This window comes from Gadus morhua, chromosome 19, assembly GCF_902167405.1.
Source record: "Gadus morhua chromosome 19, gadMor3.0, whole genome shotgun sequence".
Taxonomy (NCBI): Eukaryota; Metazoa; Chordata; class Actinopteri; order Gadiformes; family Gadidae; genus Gadus; species Gadus morhua.
Genome location: NC_044066.1, coordinates 6,880,427 through 6,898,298, shown reverse-complemented (window position 1 = coordinate 6,898,298; position 17,872 = coordinate 6,880,427). Strand labels below are relative to the sequence as shown.

At 42.7% G+C, this 17,872-nt stretch overlaps 1 protein-coding gene and 1 long non-coding RNA gene across 2 annotated transcripts in view; both read left to right on the top strand.

The window, feature by feature from the left end:
- The first annotated feature begins 3,494 nt into the window (after positions 1-3,494).
- On the top strand, positions 3,495-6,447 carry LOC115532192 (uncharacterized). Its single transcript, XR_003973996.1, has 4 exons — positions 3,495-3,682; positions 4,641-4,754; positions 4,913-4,985; positions 6,383-6,447. It is a non-coding gene; the product is annotated as an uncharacterized LOC115532192 (long non-coding RNA).
- A 5,505-nt stretch (positions 6,448-11,952) lies between these two features.
- whrna (whirlin a) overlaps positions 11,953-17,872 on the top strand; it is a 117,610-nt gene continuing 111,690 nt past the window's right edge. Inside the window, 1 exon segment of the mRNA XM_030341783.1 lies at positions 11,953-13,623. Coding sequence (XP_030197643.1) covers positions 12,868-13,623 — 756 coding nt within the window. The 5' untranslated portion in view covers positions 11,953-12,867.

The window sequence follows — 17,872 nt, the reverse complement described above, 5'->3', positions numbered from 1 at the left end:
CCGCCTCCTGGGGAGTGGAGCTGAAACCCAGGTTCCTTTAGACCAGATGTGTCAAACACAAGGACGGTGGGCCGGATCCGGCCTGCTACCTCATTTTTGTGGCCTGCGAGAGCTTCAAATGCAAACTCAAAAAACGTATATATTTATTTATTTTTAAATGCATCTCCCACAACGTAACCCACATTATAACAGGATCCTAGCGATGGTTGTAGTGTTTATCTAGAACCGTTTACTAAATGCCTTAAATCTTAATCTAAATCTACAAATAATCCCAATTTAATGAAAAAAGCTAATACGTTTTTGTGCTTCAAGGAGAAAAAATGATGTCTTCTTTGCTACGATAAAGGAATAAATTAATCTTTGCCTTTTGACAAACACAAAAGTATGCTAAATGAAGCCTGCAAAAAATAAAGGTGGTGTGCCCAGACCAGATCCAGATTGCATTATCCAGCAAGAAGCTTGTCCTCAGAATATGTTTATCGTTATATTTATGTAGCCTAGTCTTACAGTTACAAACGGCCTTTTGAGGGCAACCATAATGCTGATGTGGCCCGGGGTGAAAATGAGTTTGACACCTGACCCCTGCTTTAAACAGACCAATGAAAGGATAAACAGGAAATGTCAGATTGCATTGAACTCAAGCTCTGCTGTGAGTCGGATATAAGCATCGGCAAAATGACTAAATGTTAATCATTTCGGTGCAAGTGTACAGTCGAGTGTACTCCTCGCTGTCAAGGAATAAATTGTGGGTTGAAAGTACTTTGAGTGGGTCCCTTTTAAAGTGTGTGAAGAGCTTTAAATAGCGCCTTGTCATGCACAAGGACAGTCCACAAGGACAAAAAACCGCCATGCGTGTGTGCTTGTTAGCATTTATTTTTGTACGAGACGACGGGTTCACACGATGGTAAGAATTCACTAATTGCCTAATCTTATCCAGCCTGTTTGCTAATGAGTCATTCTGTCGGCTTCAACCCCCAAGACATCCAGAACCAATTACACACCAGGCGTGCTCCTCCATACGGCGGAGCGGCAGCCCGGTTGACTCACCTGGACAGACCCTCCGCTGGGTTAACTGGTGGTTGGCCTTTATTGTCCCTGGAGATTGTGATTATGATGAAGGTAGCCTACTATATTAATAAGATAGGCCCGTGTCGTGACTTGTGTCTCTGGGAAAACTGCCAGCCCTTCTTTAAGGCTCATGATAGGAAAATCCATCCTGAGCAGATATTTAATTTCTTGTTTAAAAGCCCCTTGTTTTACCCCCAGGTGTTAAGTCGATTCCCACATGAAAAAATTCTATAGTTTACTATAGTAAATAAACGATAGTATACCCTATATATACTATCGTAAATATTGTAGTGTTTTTGAACCTTACTATAGTAGTTTTACTACAGTAAACTATAGTATACTACAGAAAATTCTATAGTTTACTATAGTAAATAAATTATAGTACACCCTATATATACTATAGTAAATATTGTAGTGTTTTTGAACCTTACTATAGTAGTTTTACTACAGTAAACTATGGTATACTACAAAAACTTACTATAGTATTTACCATAGTAAGTACTATAGTCATTTTCCACAATGTCTGGAAAATTACTATAGTAAATCCCACACTATATTGTAGTATAGTATAGTAATCTATAGTAGACTACACTGTGTCGTAACTTACTATAGTATTTACCATAGTACACTACAATGTCTGGAAAATTACTATAGTAAATCCCACACTAGTATATTATAGTATACTATAGTAATATATAGTATACTGTAGTAAATGCTGTAGTAAACTATAGTATTTTTTCCCCTGGGTTGTTCATTACAAGCAATTTCAAAATCGATCCACTTGTTCCCTCCCTCACAAAGGGGAGTTAATAATCCAACCAGCATACCGATTGTGACATCCAAGTGGTGGTCTTTAGGCGGGGTTGGAAATGAGGGAGTCTACCCTTTTTCTGTACTGACTGCTCATATATGTTTTGAAACGGCATCAAGGACCCTCCAATCCCCACTGATAGAACCCTGGTGTTTGGTTGGCAGGTGAAAATGGAGATTTTGTCTTGTCAAATGTAAACACATTGAACTTGGTGAACACCAGGGGGCAGTACAATTAATTATTGATGACATAGCTGATATGAAGTCGTAAAGGTCGTTAGGGGAAGGTCATCTGCTTTCTCACTCGCGTGTGCACATGTTTATGTGTCTTTATTTACATCCAGGCTCATACATTAATGAGAGAGAGAGAGAGAGAGAGAGAGAGAGAGAGAGAGAGAGAGAGAGAGAGAGAGAGAGAGAGAGAGAGAGAGAGAGAGAGAGAGAGAGAGAGAGAGAGAGAGAGAGAGAGAGAGAGAGAGAGAGAGAGAGTCAATCCAACCTCCCACATCTTGATATAAAAAAGGAAAAATGAAGCTGCCAGTCAGATAATTAAAAAAAAAGAATTGGTCATAGTTTGATCCAAAGAAACTCAGTGTCAGAAATAAGTGCTCATCAAACCCTCCTAATGCACCCGTGAAATGTTCTCATCCCACAGTCAATACAAATGTCAGGCTCCTTGAAGTGCCTCTGGCTGTATAGATTATACACACACACACACACACACCAAACAAGCCTGATTATGATGAAGAATATATGTTATATTACCAGTCGTTGGCAACATATAATTATGTGATAATCATCTGTACAAAGCCCTCCTTTTTGTCTGAATTAATCACAGGCATGTGGTGTTCGTTATGAACGTGATTATGTTTTGTTATAGATGTGTTGTAATTTAGTGAATGTTTATGTCATGTTAGGCTGTCATGTTGTCAGTGGCGGCTGGCGATCAAACATGTTGGTGTGGCACAGTGATAGACAGGGGGTCTGAGGTTTCCCCCCACCCCCCCATATTTTTTTTTTAATTTAATAGATTTGATTTCCTGTATTCTGGTGCATTTTGGGGATGGCCACTACCTATTTATCTACTTTTCATTCATTTCATTTCATTCATTAGCCTACATCCTGACTTGCAGGGCCTGGACAAGCTTACACTGCATGCATATACAGACCTACTTCATGGCCATTCCACCAGCCATTGCTATTTGACCCATTGTTGTTATTCTGATATTGAGAAAAATCATGATCACTGTCCTATAGCGTCCATTTTTTGTGAGTCGCAATGTCTACTTCAAATGCAGTTAGAAATATGTTGCTTCATATTTCTAAGTTGCTTCATTTGTTGCTTCATTTTGTTTATATACTACAGCTATAAATGCTAAATTAATATGTAACTTACTTGCTCCTTTTAAGTATAACATTGCTTGGGGAGTCCAATTCCTCCACTGAAAAGGGAAAGTGCTTACAACTCTCTGCTAGTTAGCGATCTATCTAGTTGTGGTGCGCGAATGCTGCTGAGGGAGGTAGCCTATTTGATTGATTCGCTGAATTGTCCAATCATGTGGTGATAACAAAAAAGAAAAGCGATACCATTGGCCTGGGGCGAACACTGGTGCGACCCGAGGGCGAATGTTGTGTAATGTTTTTATGTAATGAATGTGATGTCATACAACAGTATGGGTAATGTTGTTGAGTTCTGATTGGCTGCGTTCGCGTCTGACCCCCGAGCATGCTTATATTCCTAAACAAAAATATGTAGGCTGGAGTTACTGTATGCTATGGACAGTAGGGACAGTCACCACCGTATGTGAGTCGCTCTATTTTTTCTTAACGTGTTGTCTCTCGCTCCGCTTTTCTTTCGGCTTGGTGCCTCTTGGAGTCGTTACATTTTGCCAAAACTGTGATATTTTAGCAACAAGTTCAGCCTTATATGTGTTCAATAAGGTATTTCTTTTAGATAGACTAGTTCATGCAATTGTTTGTAAATGGGTGGCTCATCTTTTTGTTGCGAGCCTTTTCCGCGCGCCGGCTGCAGCCTATAGGCATTATATGTCTGCCTTTTTTTCAAAACAGTTATACAGTTTAATGCCCACTTTTAGCCTACTGCCTTTGTTTGAATATTGTTATCCGATAAGTTGGCTACTTATTGTAATTGGAATAGGCTACAGATTTAGTCTTGTTGAATCGTTTCCAAACCTTTAAGAGCCCCTGTAGGCGCATTGTTCGGACTTTACGAGCGCCTCATAGGCCTATAATGCCTGTATTTATTATTTTAAGTTAGTCCAAGTTAACTGTATTGTATTAATGTTGGCCCATACATTATTGTTGGAATAAAGATTTCATTGATAAAAACATGCTGCATTTTGTATTGTCGGGAATTTCAATATAGCCTATAGAAAAAAGTTAATGATTAATCGATAATTGATCGATAACTCTATCGATGCTCGATCAAGGAAATTTCTTCAAATGCCCATCCCTAGTCGTAATACACATTTTAAGATTAGTATTATGGTATGTCTCCAATGATCTGTAGGACCAAAAAAGATCTGTCTATCCCCACCTATTTCACTAGTTCTCTCTCTCCCCCTCTTTCTCTTCCTCTCCCTCTTGCTCTTCCTCTCTCTCTCTCTCTCTCTCTCTCTCTCTCTCTCTCTCTCTCTCTCTCTCTCTCTCTCTCTCTCTCTCTCTCTCTTTCTCTTCTCTTCTCTTCTCTTCTCTTCTCTTCTCTTCTCTTCTCTTCTCTCTCTTCTCTCTCTCGCCTGCAGGGGTTATTTCCCCCTGGGTTTAGCAGCTGTCAGTCCATCCCTTGCCAAGAGGATGAGCTGAAACATCTGGAGAATCCATGGACCCCCTCCACTGACTCTGTTATAATGTGCTATGTACGCTCTTCAAAGTCTGGCTCTACCTATTCCCATGATATTGGTTTCCTATTTGCTGAAATTTTAAGTTGTTTTTTTACACAAGCTTCAGGTAAACTGGACTGTGTATCAAACTTGACTATTGCTAATAATCCTTCTATCTTGCTGTTTAATGCAAGGAGATAAGCAGCCATATGGAGAAGCACACCCTCAGAATAACCTCCGCCCACCAGTTTCTCAGAGCTACAGAAGGTAAAGTAATTAAGAATTCAACTAAGCTAAGATAACCTAAAATACAATACCATAGGAGAGATGACATCAATGCAATACAATGATTGGGTATCCTAGGCTATATTTTATACTTTGCTTAAGTTGTTTTTGTTTGTACAGGATATAGTTATGTGCAAATACATTTTCAACAGCCCATAGTAGACTTCTATGGGTGTTAACTGAAGAACCTCGTGAACAAATAACCAATAAATACATACACCCAAACCCAAGTCATATCTATCCATCCGGGCAGAAACATGGTGGGAAACTCAGTTGTTCTAGTGAAATCCTGTGGTCCATCGAGTTACTATAGAATGAGGAGGAAGACAAAGGAGCTAAAAAGCGGACAAAACCAATCTTCTTTTGGGCTTTAAATGACAATTTGGTTGTATGTTTTGTGACCTCAGTTGTCCTAACTGTTAAAGAAACAGCACACATACAGTACATATCATTCTGGAAAAACACATTTTTCTCCTCACTCCTTTTGTGTTCACGCTGTTTGTTTCAGAGTAATCTGCTCCAGTATATAGTTTGCTTCTTGTCCTAACCTATGGGAGCTGCCTAATAGAACTAAAGCGTTATCTGCTGTTCCACTATAGTGGCTCAGGATTAAGTACCTACTTAAGAGTAGTACTTCAGATAAGAGATGGTGTCTTTCCAGTCGCATGGGTCTCTCTAGACTTTATATGCTGAGTTTCACAGGCAGACTTTCTGAAACAAGCTAGAGACACATTTAGATTTATCCAGAGAGACTTCGATGAGATTGAAAAAATAAATAAGCATGGCCCGATGCAGCCAATTTTCAGGAACAATCGCAGATTGTTGTTGCAGGGAAAGGTTTGAACCTCAACCAGAAACAAGATTCAGGGGTTGGGATTTTGCATGTTTGTGTGTCGAGTACCGAAGAAACAATGGAACCACAGATTTACAAACAAACAGCATAACACAATATGGACATACGTAGTGTTGTGTTTATTTCTGATGTCTACTAACCAGCAGTCCAATTACCATTCAATATACCAATTCAATCGTCCCCATAATGATGTGGATTCAAGGCCTTCTCAATGAAGTCCCTGACGCCAGCAGAAGTCTTCTATTACCTTCCCTCAACTCACCTCCTCTCTCCCCTCCACCCCCTCTCACCTTACCACACCCCACCTCCTCTCACCTCCCCTCACCTCCTATCCTCGCTCATCACTTCCTCTCTCTCCTCACCACCTTTTCGGACGCCTAACCTCATATCAACTCTCTTTCCTTTCACCTCCCCTCACCTCCTCTTCTCTTCTTATCCCCCCTTAACCTCACCTCCCCTGCCGTCGCAACATCCTCTCACCTCCCCCCCCCCCCTCGGCTCTCCTCACATTAACCTCTGTCAGCAGGGTGCGTGGTCACAGGGCATCACGGTGGGACCTCCGGGCGGACGGACGGCACCAGGGAGTGGCGGAGATTAATGTGCCCAGGAACGAGGTACATGTTCTGGCTCACACTCTCCATGTTAATCGAACATACAGTCGCCGCAACATCATAAACATGTGATGACTCTGAGGACACTCCAGCCCCGGTCTCTCTGATTATATTAAGGGTTATACCTAGACTTTGAGAACCCCTGCTTCTGAGGAGTGAGCAGAATGGCTAGCCGTAAGCTACAACAATAGCTTGGGGCTTATCCGCCATGAGCGTAGCTGGCGGCTAGTCCCATAGCTGCTCACTCATCAGACACAAAAAGTGTTCCAGCTCCTCCTTGTTTCGAAATTAAAAGCTCAGCCGAAGAAAGACCTCAGCCATTTTGAAGTAGCCTTTACTTTACAGTGACCCCATTTTTTCTTGAAGTGAGTCAAGTTCCAGATATCCCTTAGTCCAGAAAAAATAAGACATGTGAAAGGTTTGTTTTTAATTATTCAAGCGTGAATGCAGACGTGTGTCTGCAGACTCAAATTAAGGAGCTTTGTTAAGAAATTGGCAAAGGAAAACACACTTAGCAGGTTTTGTTATAGATGTCAAACCAGAGATATTCTGACAGGATCACTAAATAGCATACATTTTGTTGCAATAATAGAAGGATCATCACAAATCCTTGTAGACGACGTTAATATAATTTGGTTTAAGAGTAAGCAATGGACTTTGTTCTCAAATGTTGCACAGTCTTGGCTAGGTAGCCTCTCTTAAAGGGCAAATTTTATACCACCAGCACAGATCTAGGTGGACACGCCCACTAGTGATGTCATTTGGGGCAGATTTTCAAAACGGTTTGTAATGCTAATCAAACTCACACCTGGTGGTATAATATGTCTCCTTTAAAATACAGCTGTGTTTGGCCTTCTTTGAGAGTGTACCCTGTGGAGCCCGTCAATGATTTTCTCTTGAATCTACATTTTAAGCGATGCCCGACGGGAATCTGTTCTCCGAGAGCATTAGTATAGCCCAGCTACAAAAACGCAATTCCTTTTTTCATTATATCACTGAGATCTGTTTAGAGAAAGTTAAGGCCACCTTTGTGCACCCAGCAGCATGCTAAGTCCACTTCAGTTGGTGTTAATAATATATATTGTAAGTATTCAGGCAATTCAACCAGAATCTTTTCACTTCTGATTTATTTTGAGCTTAGAAGCTCATATTAGGTGTGTTGGGTGATTTGATTGCAAACTAATTGAATCCAACCCTTTTCTACTTTTGCTGAAACATATCTTGCTAAAAACTGACTTTAGCTAGGGAAGTTTCAAGTTGGCAGGCATAATGTTTTAAACAATCATAGCGTAGCTTGGGCCTTTGTAAGGTAAACAATAGTTCACTATCAATATAAATCAAATCCTAAATAATGTGTGATTCATATATATATATTAGAGCTGTCAGTTAAACGCATTATTAACGGCGTTAACGCAAACCAAATTTAACGGCGTTAAAAATGTTATCGCGCGATTGACGCAATTATTTGATTTAAAAAAAAAAAAATATATATATATTTTTTTTTTTCTTTGGCTCAAAACAAAGAAGCAGTAGCCTGACTGCTATGTTCAAATTACATTTGTTCAAAGCAGTCGTTTAATTGCACTATAGGCTCTTTTTTTGTATCGTCCTGTTTTGATCAGTATATGCCAATGTTGTTATCAATAAAAAATCATTTGCACAAGGCAAGCCAATGCAATTCACCATGTTGATAAGATAATTAAAATGAGAAGAATTATGGGACAAAAAAATCAAGGGATATTTAGCATAGAAAAATAATTTGCGATTAATTGCGATTAATCGTGAGTTAACTATGACATTAATGTGATTAATCACGATTAAATATTTTAATCGCTTGACAGCTCTAATATATATCACACAGGGTTTTTGATCCTTGGAGATGAATGCTGTGTCACGCTAAAAGTACCTAATATATATACATGCAGGGGACTTTTAGTGTGACACAGCAGTCATCCCCCTCCATCCCCTCTCGAAATTGATCCCCATGTAAGGGAAGCCTTGAGGGAGTGATTAATAGATACTTCTGAGGGAAATCGCTCTTCTCCTAATGAGCACTTAGTCACTTGCTGCCACACACAGTCACTTGTCCACACAAACACACAACAGAAATCAAGCACGCATGCACAAAAACACACACACACACACACACACACACACACACACACACACACACACACACACACACACACACACACACACACACACACACACACACACACACACACACACACACACACACACACACTTCCGTGTCTATCTGTCTGTCTGTCTGTTTTAACCTTATTCACGTCCATCTCATAGCGAACACACCATGGCTTTCTGCTTTAGCAGCATATTATGCAACCCAAAGATAAAAGTTTGTTTCCAATTTAAACACGGTGATAGCAGTCATGTGTTAATTGCGCTGCAAAACCCAGAAAGAATGAGCTGTAGCATCTGTGGAACTGCATCAGCCAGCATTCCTCTGAGAGCCGAGTGATGTTGCAGGGAACCTCCCGATAACAGCCAGCCCCTTTAGCTGAGTGGCCACTGCTCGGGGTACACATTGAATGGTTTCTCTGTTGGCCTTTTTATTTTCTCTTTCCTCTTTATTTCTCCCTTTCTCTCACCTCTGCACACCGCCTCTAACTCTGTTGTGCTGGCCCCGTTATCTATGTTGGACCTGTCTCTCCGTCTGACTCTCTCTGAGCTGGCCTTGTGCCGTGGACCGTTATGAACATCCCTCCTCTCACTCTTAATTGCTGTCATCCATCATTTACACGGGTGTGGACAGTCACTTTGACGTTTTTCATATCAAATCATGGATGAAACCAATATGTTGGCATTTCCTTCACCTCTCATCTGATTGGTTGTCTTATTTCTTATTTCTTTGTTTTGCCCTTTTCTTTTCATTTTGTTTGAAGACGGTGGTCAAGGTCATCAACGTGATTGCATTTCAGCGGCTTCAGCACTCTGGTCCAGTGGCTCCAGCCCGGTTTGATTCCCCACATTAACTAACATTGGTTTTGGGTGGAGGTTAGCTGCTGTGGTGTAGCGCGGCCCATGTGTCTCTCGACAGCCAGGATACTAGAGGGCTCAGGTGCCACTCCTCCTATTCATTAATCCCCAATATCCTCCCCTCTAATTGGATAATTACCTCAAGGTCAATGCACCATTCATAACTCCACGACATTGACAGTTTCACTCTAGTGGACCTGGAAGATTCCAGAATACCCCAAATTCAGAGACTATTTTGCACAACTTAATAATAAATAAATAATAATACATTTAATTTAGAAGCGCCTTTCAAGACACCCAAGGTCACGTAAAACATGACACTTGAACTTGTGAACACGTGTTTCTGTATCCTTTTCAATGTATTAATTGATGATTGTAATCATATTCAACACGTTGTTGGCTCAGACTTATGTTTAATTTGAAAGGTTTTTGTTCCGAAACCGCAGATTCATGAACCATTTAGGAATCAATAGATACTCTGCGGTCTACATTTCTGAGCTGCAGTCTCCGTGTCTGAGCTTCAGATTTTCTTTTAGCTTTCTTGAAAGGCTGTAAACCTAAAAGTGAATTCCAAGGGAGCCAAGAAACCCAGCAAGCCAGCAAAATGCTGAATTGAATCCAGAGAGAAGATAGAAATAGCATTAGCATCTCTTGCTTATGGACCAAGATCTGTGAATGCTAATTAGGATAGGAAAGAAGATCTGCTACGACGCTAACAACCTTATTCTTCGCTCCTAAACACTTTTAACACGGCTTGACACGGAGCTAGAGGTTTCATTAAAGATGCCGTAGCAGCAGCAGACATTCAGACGGGGAGGAATTGTTCTGCTCACGGTGAAATTCATGTGGGTGTGAGCAGCAAATAATTGGGGTTTTATTGAAGTTTCGTTCTTCGTTTTTTTTACTTGTTTGTCAACTATGAGGGCTGGTTGGCAGTTGACGTTCAAACCTTCAAAAACAGTTCCACCTTCTCACGTCTAGCGAGGTCAAACGCCAAGGTTAACTTTTCTGTTGGAATATTTATCCTGTCATTTACTCTTTGGATTCTGAAGCAGCCGTTTTCCAACTGGGTTTGGACCCATAGCCCATTATATCCTCTGAAATGTGTGCCAACGTTATCCTGGGAACCCAACAAATCTGCAAGCTCATGTTTAATTTGCTCTGGCATATGCTTCTGGACCCCGTCCCGTTCAGTCAGATCTCCAGCAGACCTGGCCCGGGATGGGCCAATCACAACCCTTTATCTTATATGGGGTGGGTTTGATACGATGCTGGTACAAAGGAACACCATTTGGGAGCGCCATTGAGGCATTTAACATCCAAGATGGCTGCCGCAGATGTGTCTCCATTCCTCTGATTTGCTTTAGGTCTGACCAATTGCTCAAACTATTTTGATAGTTGATTTTGACAGTTATTGCACTTGGTGCCGAAAGTGGACGCCTGCACTCTCTCACTGATACCCCGTGACACTGGCCATTCATTAAAAGTCTGCTATTATCCTGGGCCTCGAAAAAGCCCCCGTAATCAACTATGGTCCATTAGTCAGCGTAAATCATTAGATGACATTATCGATTAGCTGACGGGATCGACTAATCCCGGCTATCTGATTAACGCATACTGTTCTCAATCTTTACCCTGCACCTCTTCCAGGAACATGACTCATAAACTTATAAACTTTGATGTTATAGCTCTTGTTTCTAATTATGAGATATTTTTGCGTCTCTGAGATGTCGTCTTGCATGCACTTGATCACCAAATAAAAAGTATTTATATTATTGTCCTTATGAATCCAGCTCTTTTTTCAAGAAACTTGCTCATGCAGTGCTTTATACTTTATTCTACAATTTGGATCGTATGATTTAATGTCTCTGTGACTCACTTGTAAACCCCTGTGGTTAAAAGTGCCTGATACTGACTGAATCTATAGATAATGTCTTGGTACAACAGACCAGGAGAGTTCCCCCCTGGAGGCTTTATATAGCTGGCTGGCTGGCTTATAGGGATCCCTCTGTGAGACCACCGGGAGGAAGCTCTGTTTGCTATTCCCTGCAAACTGCGACTAATTGGCTACAGACAGTTTTAACTGCATTTTCAAAGAATTTTCTGCATGAAAATTCGATGTTAAAAACACACCCAGCATCTGCTGTGTGTTTACTGTTTTGTTTGACCTTGCGTATAGTTCTAAATTGAGATGCTTAATTTGTCTAAAACAGTACTGGACACAACAGTGACATTTATATTCGTAACCTATTAAGTCTGTGTTATTGGACTAACGGGACACATTTGGGGGCCCGTATTTTTTACCGTGATTATTACGTTACTTGGATGTTTCCGATGCGTAGAACACAGCGACTCTGTACGTAAACCGTCCAATTAGAGATTTTTGGAAACTTGGTCCCGTGAGCGCTTGTCCATGGTTGCCTGGCAACGTATTGGCTGTGACGGGGTTGCGTCATTTCCTGAAAGCCAAGCGTTCGGGGCTCCGTCCGCGAGACTCCACAGACAGTCTGGGGAGCTCGAGAGGACTGTGTCGTCGAGCGGGTCATCTGGAAGGATCGCAACGAAACTGAAAACACAAACACTATTTTAACGTATATTGCTTGCCCTCTACTTACAATACCACTTGGGATTAATGTGGATATTCTGAAACTGGATTTACCAAGAGGAACTACAAGGAAAGACGATGAGGATATCAACTTGGGAGCGTTTACAGACCCTCGAATGAGATTAGTAACTTTTTATCGGGACGAAGAGGATATTTATAATCGTGTCACCGTGTGATCGATCTTGCGTAACTTTATACTTAGGGCTATTCCTGTTTTATATACAACGAAGGTTGTTGTTTTTTTAGCTGCACCGGCGCTCTCCTTTCACGCGCCTGTTGACGGCGCGTGGCGGAGACACCGGAGAAGCTTCGGCTTGCGCCAGCTACCGGAGAAGGACCGGCTCGCGCCAGCCACCTGACCTCTGTACAGGAAAACAAGTGCTTGCTTAATGAAACAGGCCGGTGGTTCTTGTCTATTATATCCACGTTTATTTCTCGACATGGGCTACTTGTTGTTTACGGGTTGAAGGCTAAACTTCTCACGCGAAAGGATTAACGTCACAAGTTCGAGCGTTTCCATAGTGACATAGTCGACATAGTCGATTTATGTTAATTAGCCGTTGGATATAGATTCGCGTAATTTATAGAATGTAAACGTTTGTATGGTGGAGTTTGAAGGTTGAACCGTTGTTTGTTGTTTTGTTTTGAACCACTTTAACCGCATCAGACGTCCTCAAGCTGTCACTATGGCCAGAAGCACGGTGCTACTTCACCCCCCCCTCGCGCAGCGGCTCCATGCCTAGTGAGTAACCGCTCCGGTGCGGCGGGCCGTGGCCCTGCGGCGGGAAGACCGTCGGCATGAGCAGCATGGATCTCGAGCGCATGTCGCTCAGCTCCTCGGCCAACTCCGTCGCCTCGAGTGCCCGGACACTGTCGGCCAACGTGAAGAAGCTCCACAACGCCTTGAACCTCCTGCTCAACGAGTTCGAGAGGGAGCAGTTCATCCACTGCCTCAACGTCTACCACTCCAAGCGCAACGTGTACGACCTGGTGCAGACCCTCAAGATCATCCTGAACGCGCCGAGCAAACGCCAACTTCTGCCCATGCTCCGGCTGGTCATCCCCCGCTCGGACCAGCTGCTGTTCGACCAGTACACCTCGGAGGGTCTCTACCTGAAATCGGATTTAGTTGCGAGCAACGGGACCCTGGAGCCCCCGAACGACTTGGCCAGTGGGAGCTCGACCCCGACCTCTCCACCAGCGCGGGATGTGCCTTCGCCAAACATCCCCCGCGAGTCCAAAGTGGCGCTGCGAGGCTCTCCGGATAGTTTCAGCACTAGCAGCGAGGGGACAGCTCCCCTCGTGCCGCTGCTCGGTAAAAACTTTGTCCACGAGCCTCCCGGGGAGGTGCGCCATGTGATCATGAAGCGGCACAAGAGCAACGAGGGTCTGGGGTTCAGCATTCGCGGGGGCTCGGAGCACGGGGTGGGCATCTACGTGTCCCTCGTGGAGCCCGGGTCTCTCGCCGAGAAGGAGGGTCTTCGGATCGGGGATCAGATCATGAAGGTCAACGACAAAGTGTTCGACAAGGTGACCCACGCAGAAGCTGTTAAGGTAGACCGACGTTTAATGATTTAAGTTTTATGAGCTGGGGGAGTGCGTTCGTGTTCGTGTGGGTGTGGGTGTGTGTGTGTGTGGGTGTGGGTGTGCGTGTGTGTGTGGTCGTAGACTACAAGTTGTATTTCCATACACCCGATCCGTCATGCTTTTACAGACCCAGTTGCTTTAAACTTTGACGCTTTTGTGTCACAACGACCGCATGTTTAAATGAAGGGAATCCGTCTTTATCCACAGATTGGTTGCAAAGCTATGTGGACATATTTGATACCTGCGAGATTAACTTTGAAACCTGCTATTTACTCTAGTAAAAAAGTCAGAATAAAACGTGCACATCCACGAGTCAATCCACCCAGGGATTAGTTTTGATTAACTCGTATATCATCCACGTTTGCGTCCGCCACCGTGGGAACATTTCACACGAACTGTCATCTGAAAATGATGAAAGGTATCTGAAAAAAGCTAACTGTAGGTACAACTCGTAAAATAGTAGATTCCTAATTTCCTAGGTTTAACGTAAACAAAGCTTAATGGACGAAGGTGGGTGAACCCATTTCCAGACAGCGGGTAGCCGAGAGGGTCGTCGACCTCCGCGCCAAGCGTAGGATGAAGACATCCGTTGGCCCTTTAAGGCATAATTACAGTTGTCCATGTTTAAGTCTCGAGGAGCCAATTAGCAGATGAGGTAATAAAGAGCCAATGTGGGTGATTTGTGGGCGCCGTAGATCACTAATGGAAGCCTCTGAGGACCTTGCTTTAATGGAGGCCCAATGCACCGTGGGCTGAATCTTGAATATGGAGGTCACGTCCACGACCCTCAACCTTAACTCATAGTTTGCAGTGAAAAAATCTCTCACTCTGTCATTCTGTCTGTCTCTCTCTCTTTCTCTTTCTCTCTCTTTCTCTTTCGCTCTCTCTTCCTCTCTCTCTCTCTCTCTGTCCTGTTTTTGTCGGCCTACCTTTGTTTTAAAAAGGTGCGTAGGCCTTATGTATCCATACAATATTGTCTATAAATCAAACAAACCCCTGAAAACCTAAAACCATAACTAAATTGATTTACCAGGTCAAACCAACGGGGAACAGTCTTAATTTATTAAGCCCCCTTCATCAATCTCCCTCCCTGCAACTTCCTTCATTCCCTAACATGAAGTCTTATCCATAATAACTAATAATTAACTGCGGTCATGTCTGAGATATAGAAATGTATGCTCAGCACAGCAGATCCGGTCATCCGGAGCATATTGTACTCAGTTATATTATCACTCCTACTATTTAATCTCCTAGTCATTTGCATCGTTGACAGTCTATTCGTAGTCCTCCACAGATTGAAAAACGTGTGTCTGAACATTCTGTAACTGTAGCAGCATATTGTCTGTATAAAACTGAATAGATGTGCCACTATTGATAATTTGGTGCTGCTACAATGTTCTATGCTGTTGCTTCCACACACACACACACACACACACACACACACACACACACACACACACACACACACACACACACACACACACACACACACACACACACACACACACACACACACACACACACACACACACACACACACACACAGAGAGAGACAGAGACTAGGCATGACAAGGTTGTTTGAGATGGGCTGCCTTGCTCTTAAACCCCAAGGCGATACAGCCAGAAGTAATTGGGAGCACTGAGACAGCGCTTTTCAAACCCAACACACGTTGGCTTGTAAACCACTACATCCACTTATGTGTTGATCCTGGTATCTTGGTGGGGATGCTCTTGGTCTTGATCTGCTGTAAAGCCCGCTCCTCTGATGGACCCTGGCAAGATGAACCACTTCCTATACCTTCCGACAAGGAAGTAATCTGGAGGCTTACTCAAACTGTCTCTCTTCCCTTTGATTCTGTACTCTCTCCATCAATCACACTCTTTATCACCCCCTTCTTTCACTCTTCTTTTCTATCCCCACTAGTTATGTGGCACTCTTTTCTGTTCTCTCCATCTCCCCATCTCTGGTAACCAACCCATGTCTTTGTTCTATCACTCTTTTCTCTAGTAACCTGTTTCCATTCTCTGTAGCCCTCCTCTTTCTGTAGGCTGTTTTCCTCTTTAACTTTACATTCTGTTCTCTCAAGCCTCGCTCTCTCTCTAGTACCATCTCTTTATTTCCTCTCTCTCCTCTTAAGCCCTCTTAATTATTCTCTTTCTGCTCTCTATCCTCTCCCTTCACTCTCAAAGCCATTTGTATTCTACCTTTCCTCTATCTAACCTTCTCAATTCTCTCCTCGTTCTAACAACCTGTTTCTTAATCTCTCTCTTTCCCCTCCTTCATCCCTGCCTCTCTTCTACCATCTCCACTTCTGTCCCCTGTCTCTCCCTCCTCTCTTCCCCTCTTTCTGTTCCCTCCTCTCTTTGTCTGATCTGTCACAGACCCGGAGAGATAGAGCAGAGAATAAAAGGAGCAGAATAGAAATAGCTTCGTGTAGTGTATCCTATTTCTCTTCTGAACGCAAAAAATCCAAAAACCTTATTTGTTGTCACAGGCTTTAGAAGCAGATGGTATCGCTACGACCCAAAGCTACCATAATGGAACAGAAACATGTGTACAGTCACGATAAGGCCAGTGATCTTCAGTTGAGCACCAGCATTATTTGGCATTGTTAGTGCACGTGACCTACACACATGCCCTTCTGCTGAGAGTGAGGCTGTGGTGAAACTCCTCCAAGTTGTTTGGGAACCTTATCCAACCACTTTTGTGAAAGTTAAAATTGGTATTTGTAGCGAGAAAAGGTTATCTGAAGGCCAAACTCTCCCTGTGTGTCTTTAAACACAGTCCATACAAGGGTCCACAGTCCAAAGAGGGGCTGCAAACGACAGCAAACAAACTAGAATAACATGGACAAATAAAACATGCACACGCACATGCACAGATCCACACACACTAACAGGGCAATTGAAATGAGTGAATAGCATTTAAACACAAGGATGGTGGCTGAGCAAATGTACGTGTACAGCACCCCCTGTCCCCTGAGAACAGGGGCCAGGCAGAGAATACACACTGCTACTGATTAGACACATACAAACGTGTGTGTGTGTGTGTGTGTGTGTGTGTGTGTGTGTGTGTGTGTGTGTGTGTGTGTGTGTGTGTGTGTGTGTGTGTGTGTGTGTGTGTGTGTGTGTGTGTGTGTGTGTGTGTGTGTGTGTGTGTGTTTGTGCCCAGGTCTGGCCTTGTGTGTGTCAAATGATCCTTATGTTTCTCTCCGCTTTGCACCTTCCTGTTTCCTGTCTGAATTGATCCTGGAATCCCAGAACCAATCAGAATAATTGGAAATTGGTTGATCAATCAGAAACCATAACCTTCCAACCGCCAGTTGCTAATCACACTTAATATTCCATACAGGTGTGACATATAATGTTTTGAATCTCTCGTCAAAATTAAAGTGATACACACAATTAGTCTTCGTAGTTGTTATTCTTGTGATCTCCTCATTCTCGCTCTGGGGACTTCTAATTGACACACAGCTCATAGGAAGTAAGAGACTGGAAACGGCATGGCGGTACGATTCACAACCTTCTTAGATAACAAGTGAGAACCACTGTTTCCACCTAAAACCGGATGTCTTTGTTGATCTGCTGAGGCAATCTCGGACACAGAACTTTTCATTTTAGGAGGAGTCTTAGTGATTTGATTTAAAAGTCAAATAAGGAAATTCTTGAATGTTGTAGTTTTGTTTTTGGCTGGCTTTGTTGTATAGAGATGAGAGGGAAATTGAGCTAACAAAAAAATAAATAGAAGTGCTTTTAAAGAGACTACATTATGGTGCACTATATCAAAATGAACTACATCCACAAGCACTTCCCTGACTCAGCGAGGCCTTATCATCAGGACATGTTTCAAGGCGCCAGAGACCTGAGATTACAAGCACCACTTCTTTGTCTTAGTGTTGTGAATGTATAGTTGGCAAGAATCAATATGTGCTCGTATTTTTGTCCTGGAGGATTATGCCATGTCACATATTATGGGATATTGCTGACCAAAAGTTGGCCCAGAAACAAGCAAGACATGGCTGTTTATCCTAGATTCATTACTTCCTAGCCTCATAGTACTAAATTAAGATAATCCGAGCATTCGAGAGCCATTCTGATTTATAATTGGCAGCACTATATTTTTACAAGTCAAAAAAATCGCATTTCTATTAGCTCACCTCAGCTGTTCCTTGGAAAAGTGAGTACAATCTGTAATAAAAAACAAAACAGGAATCTA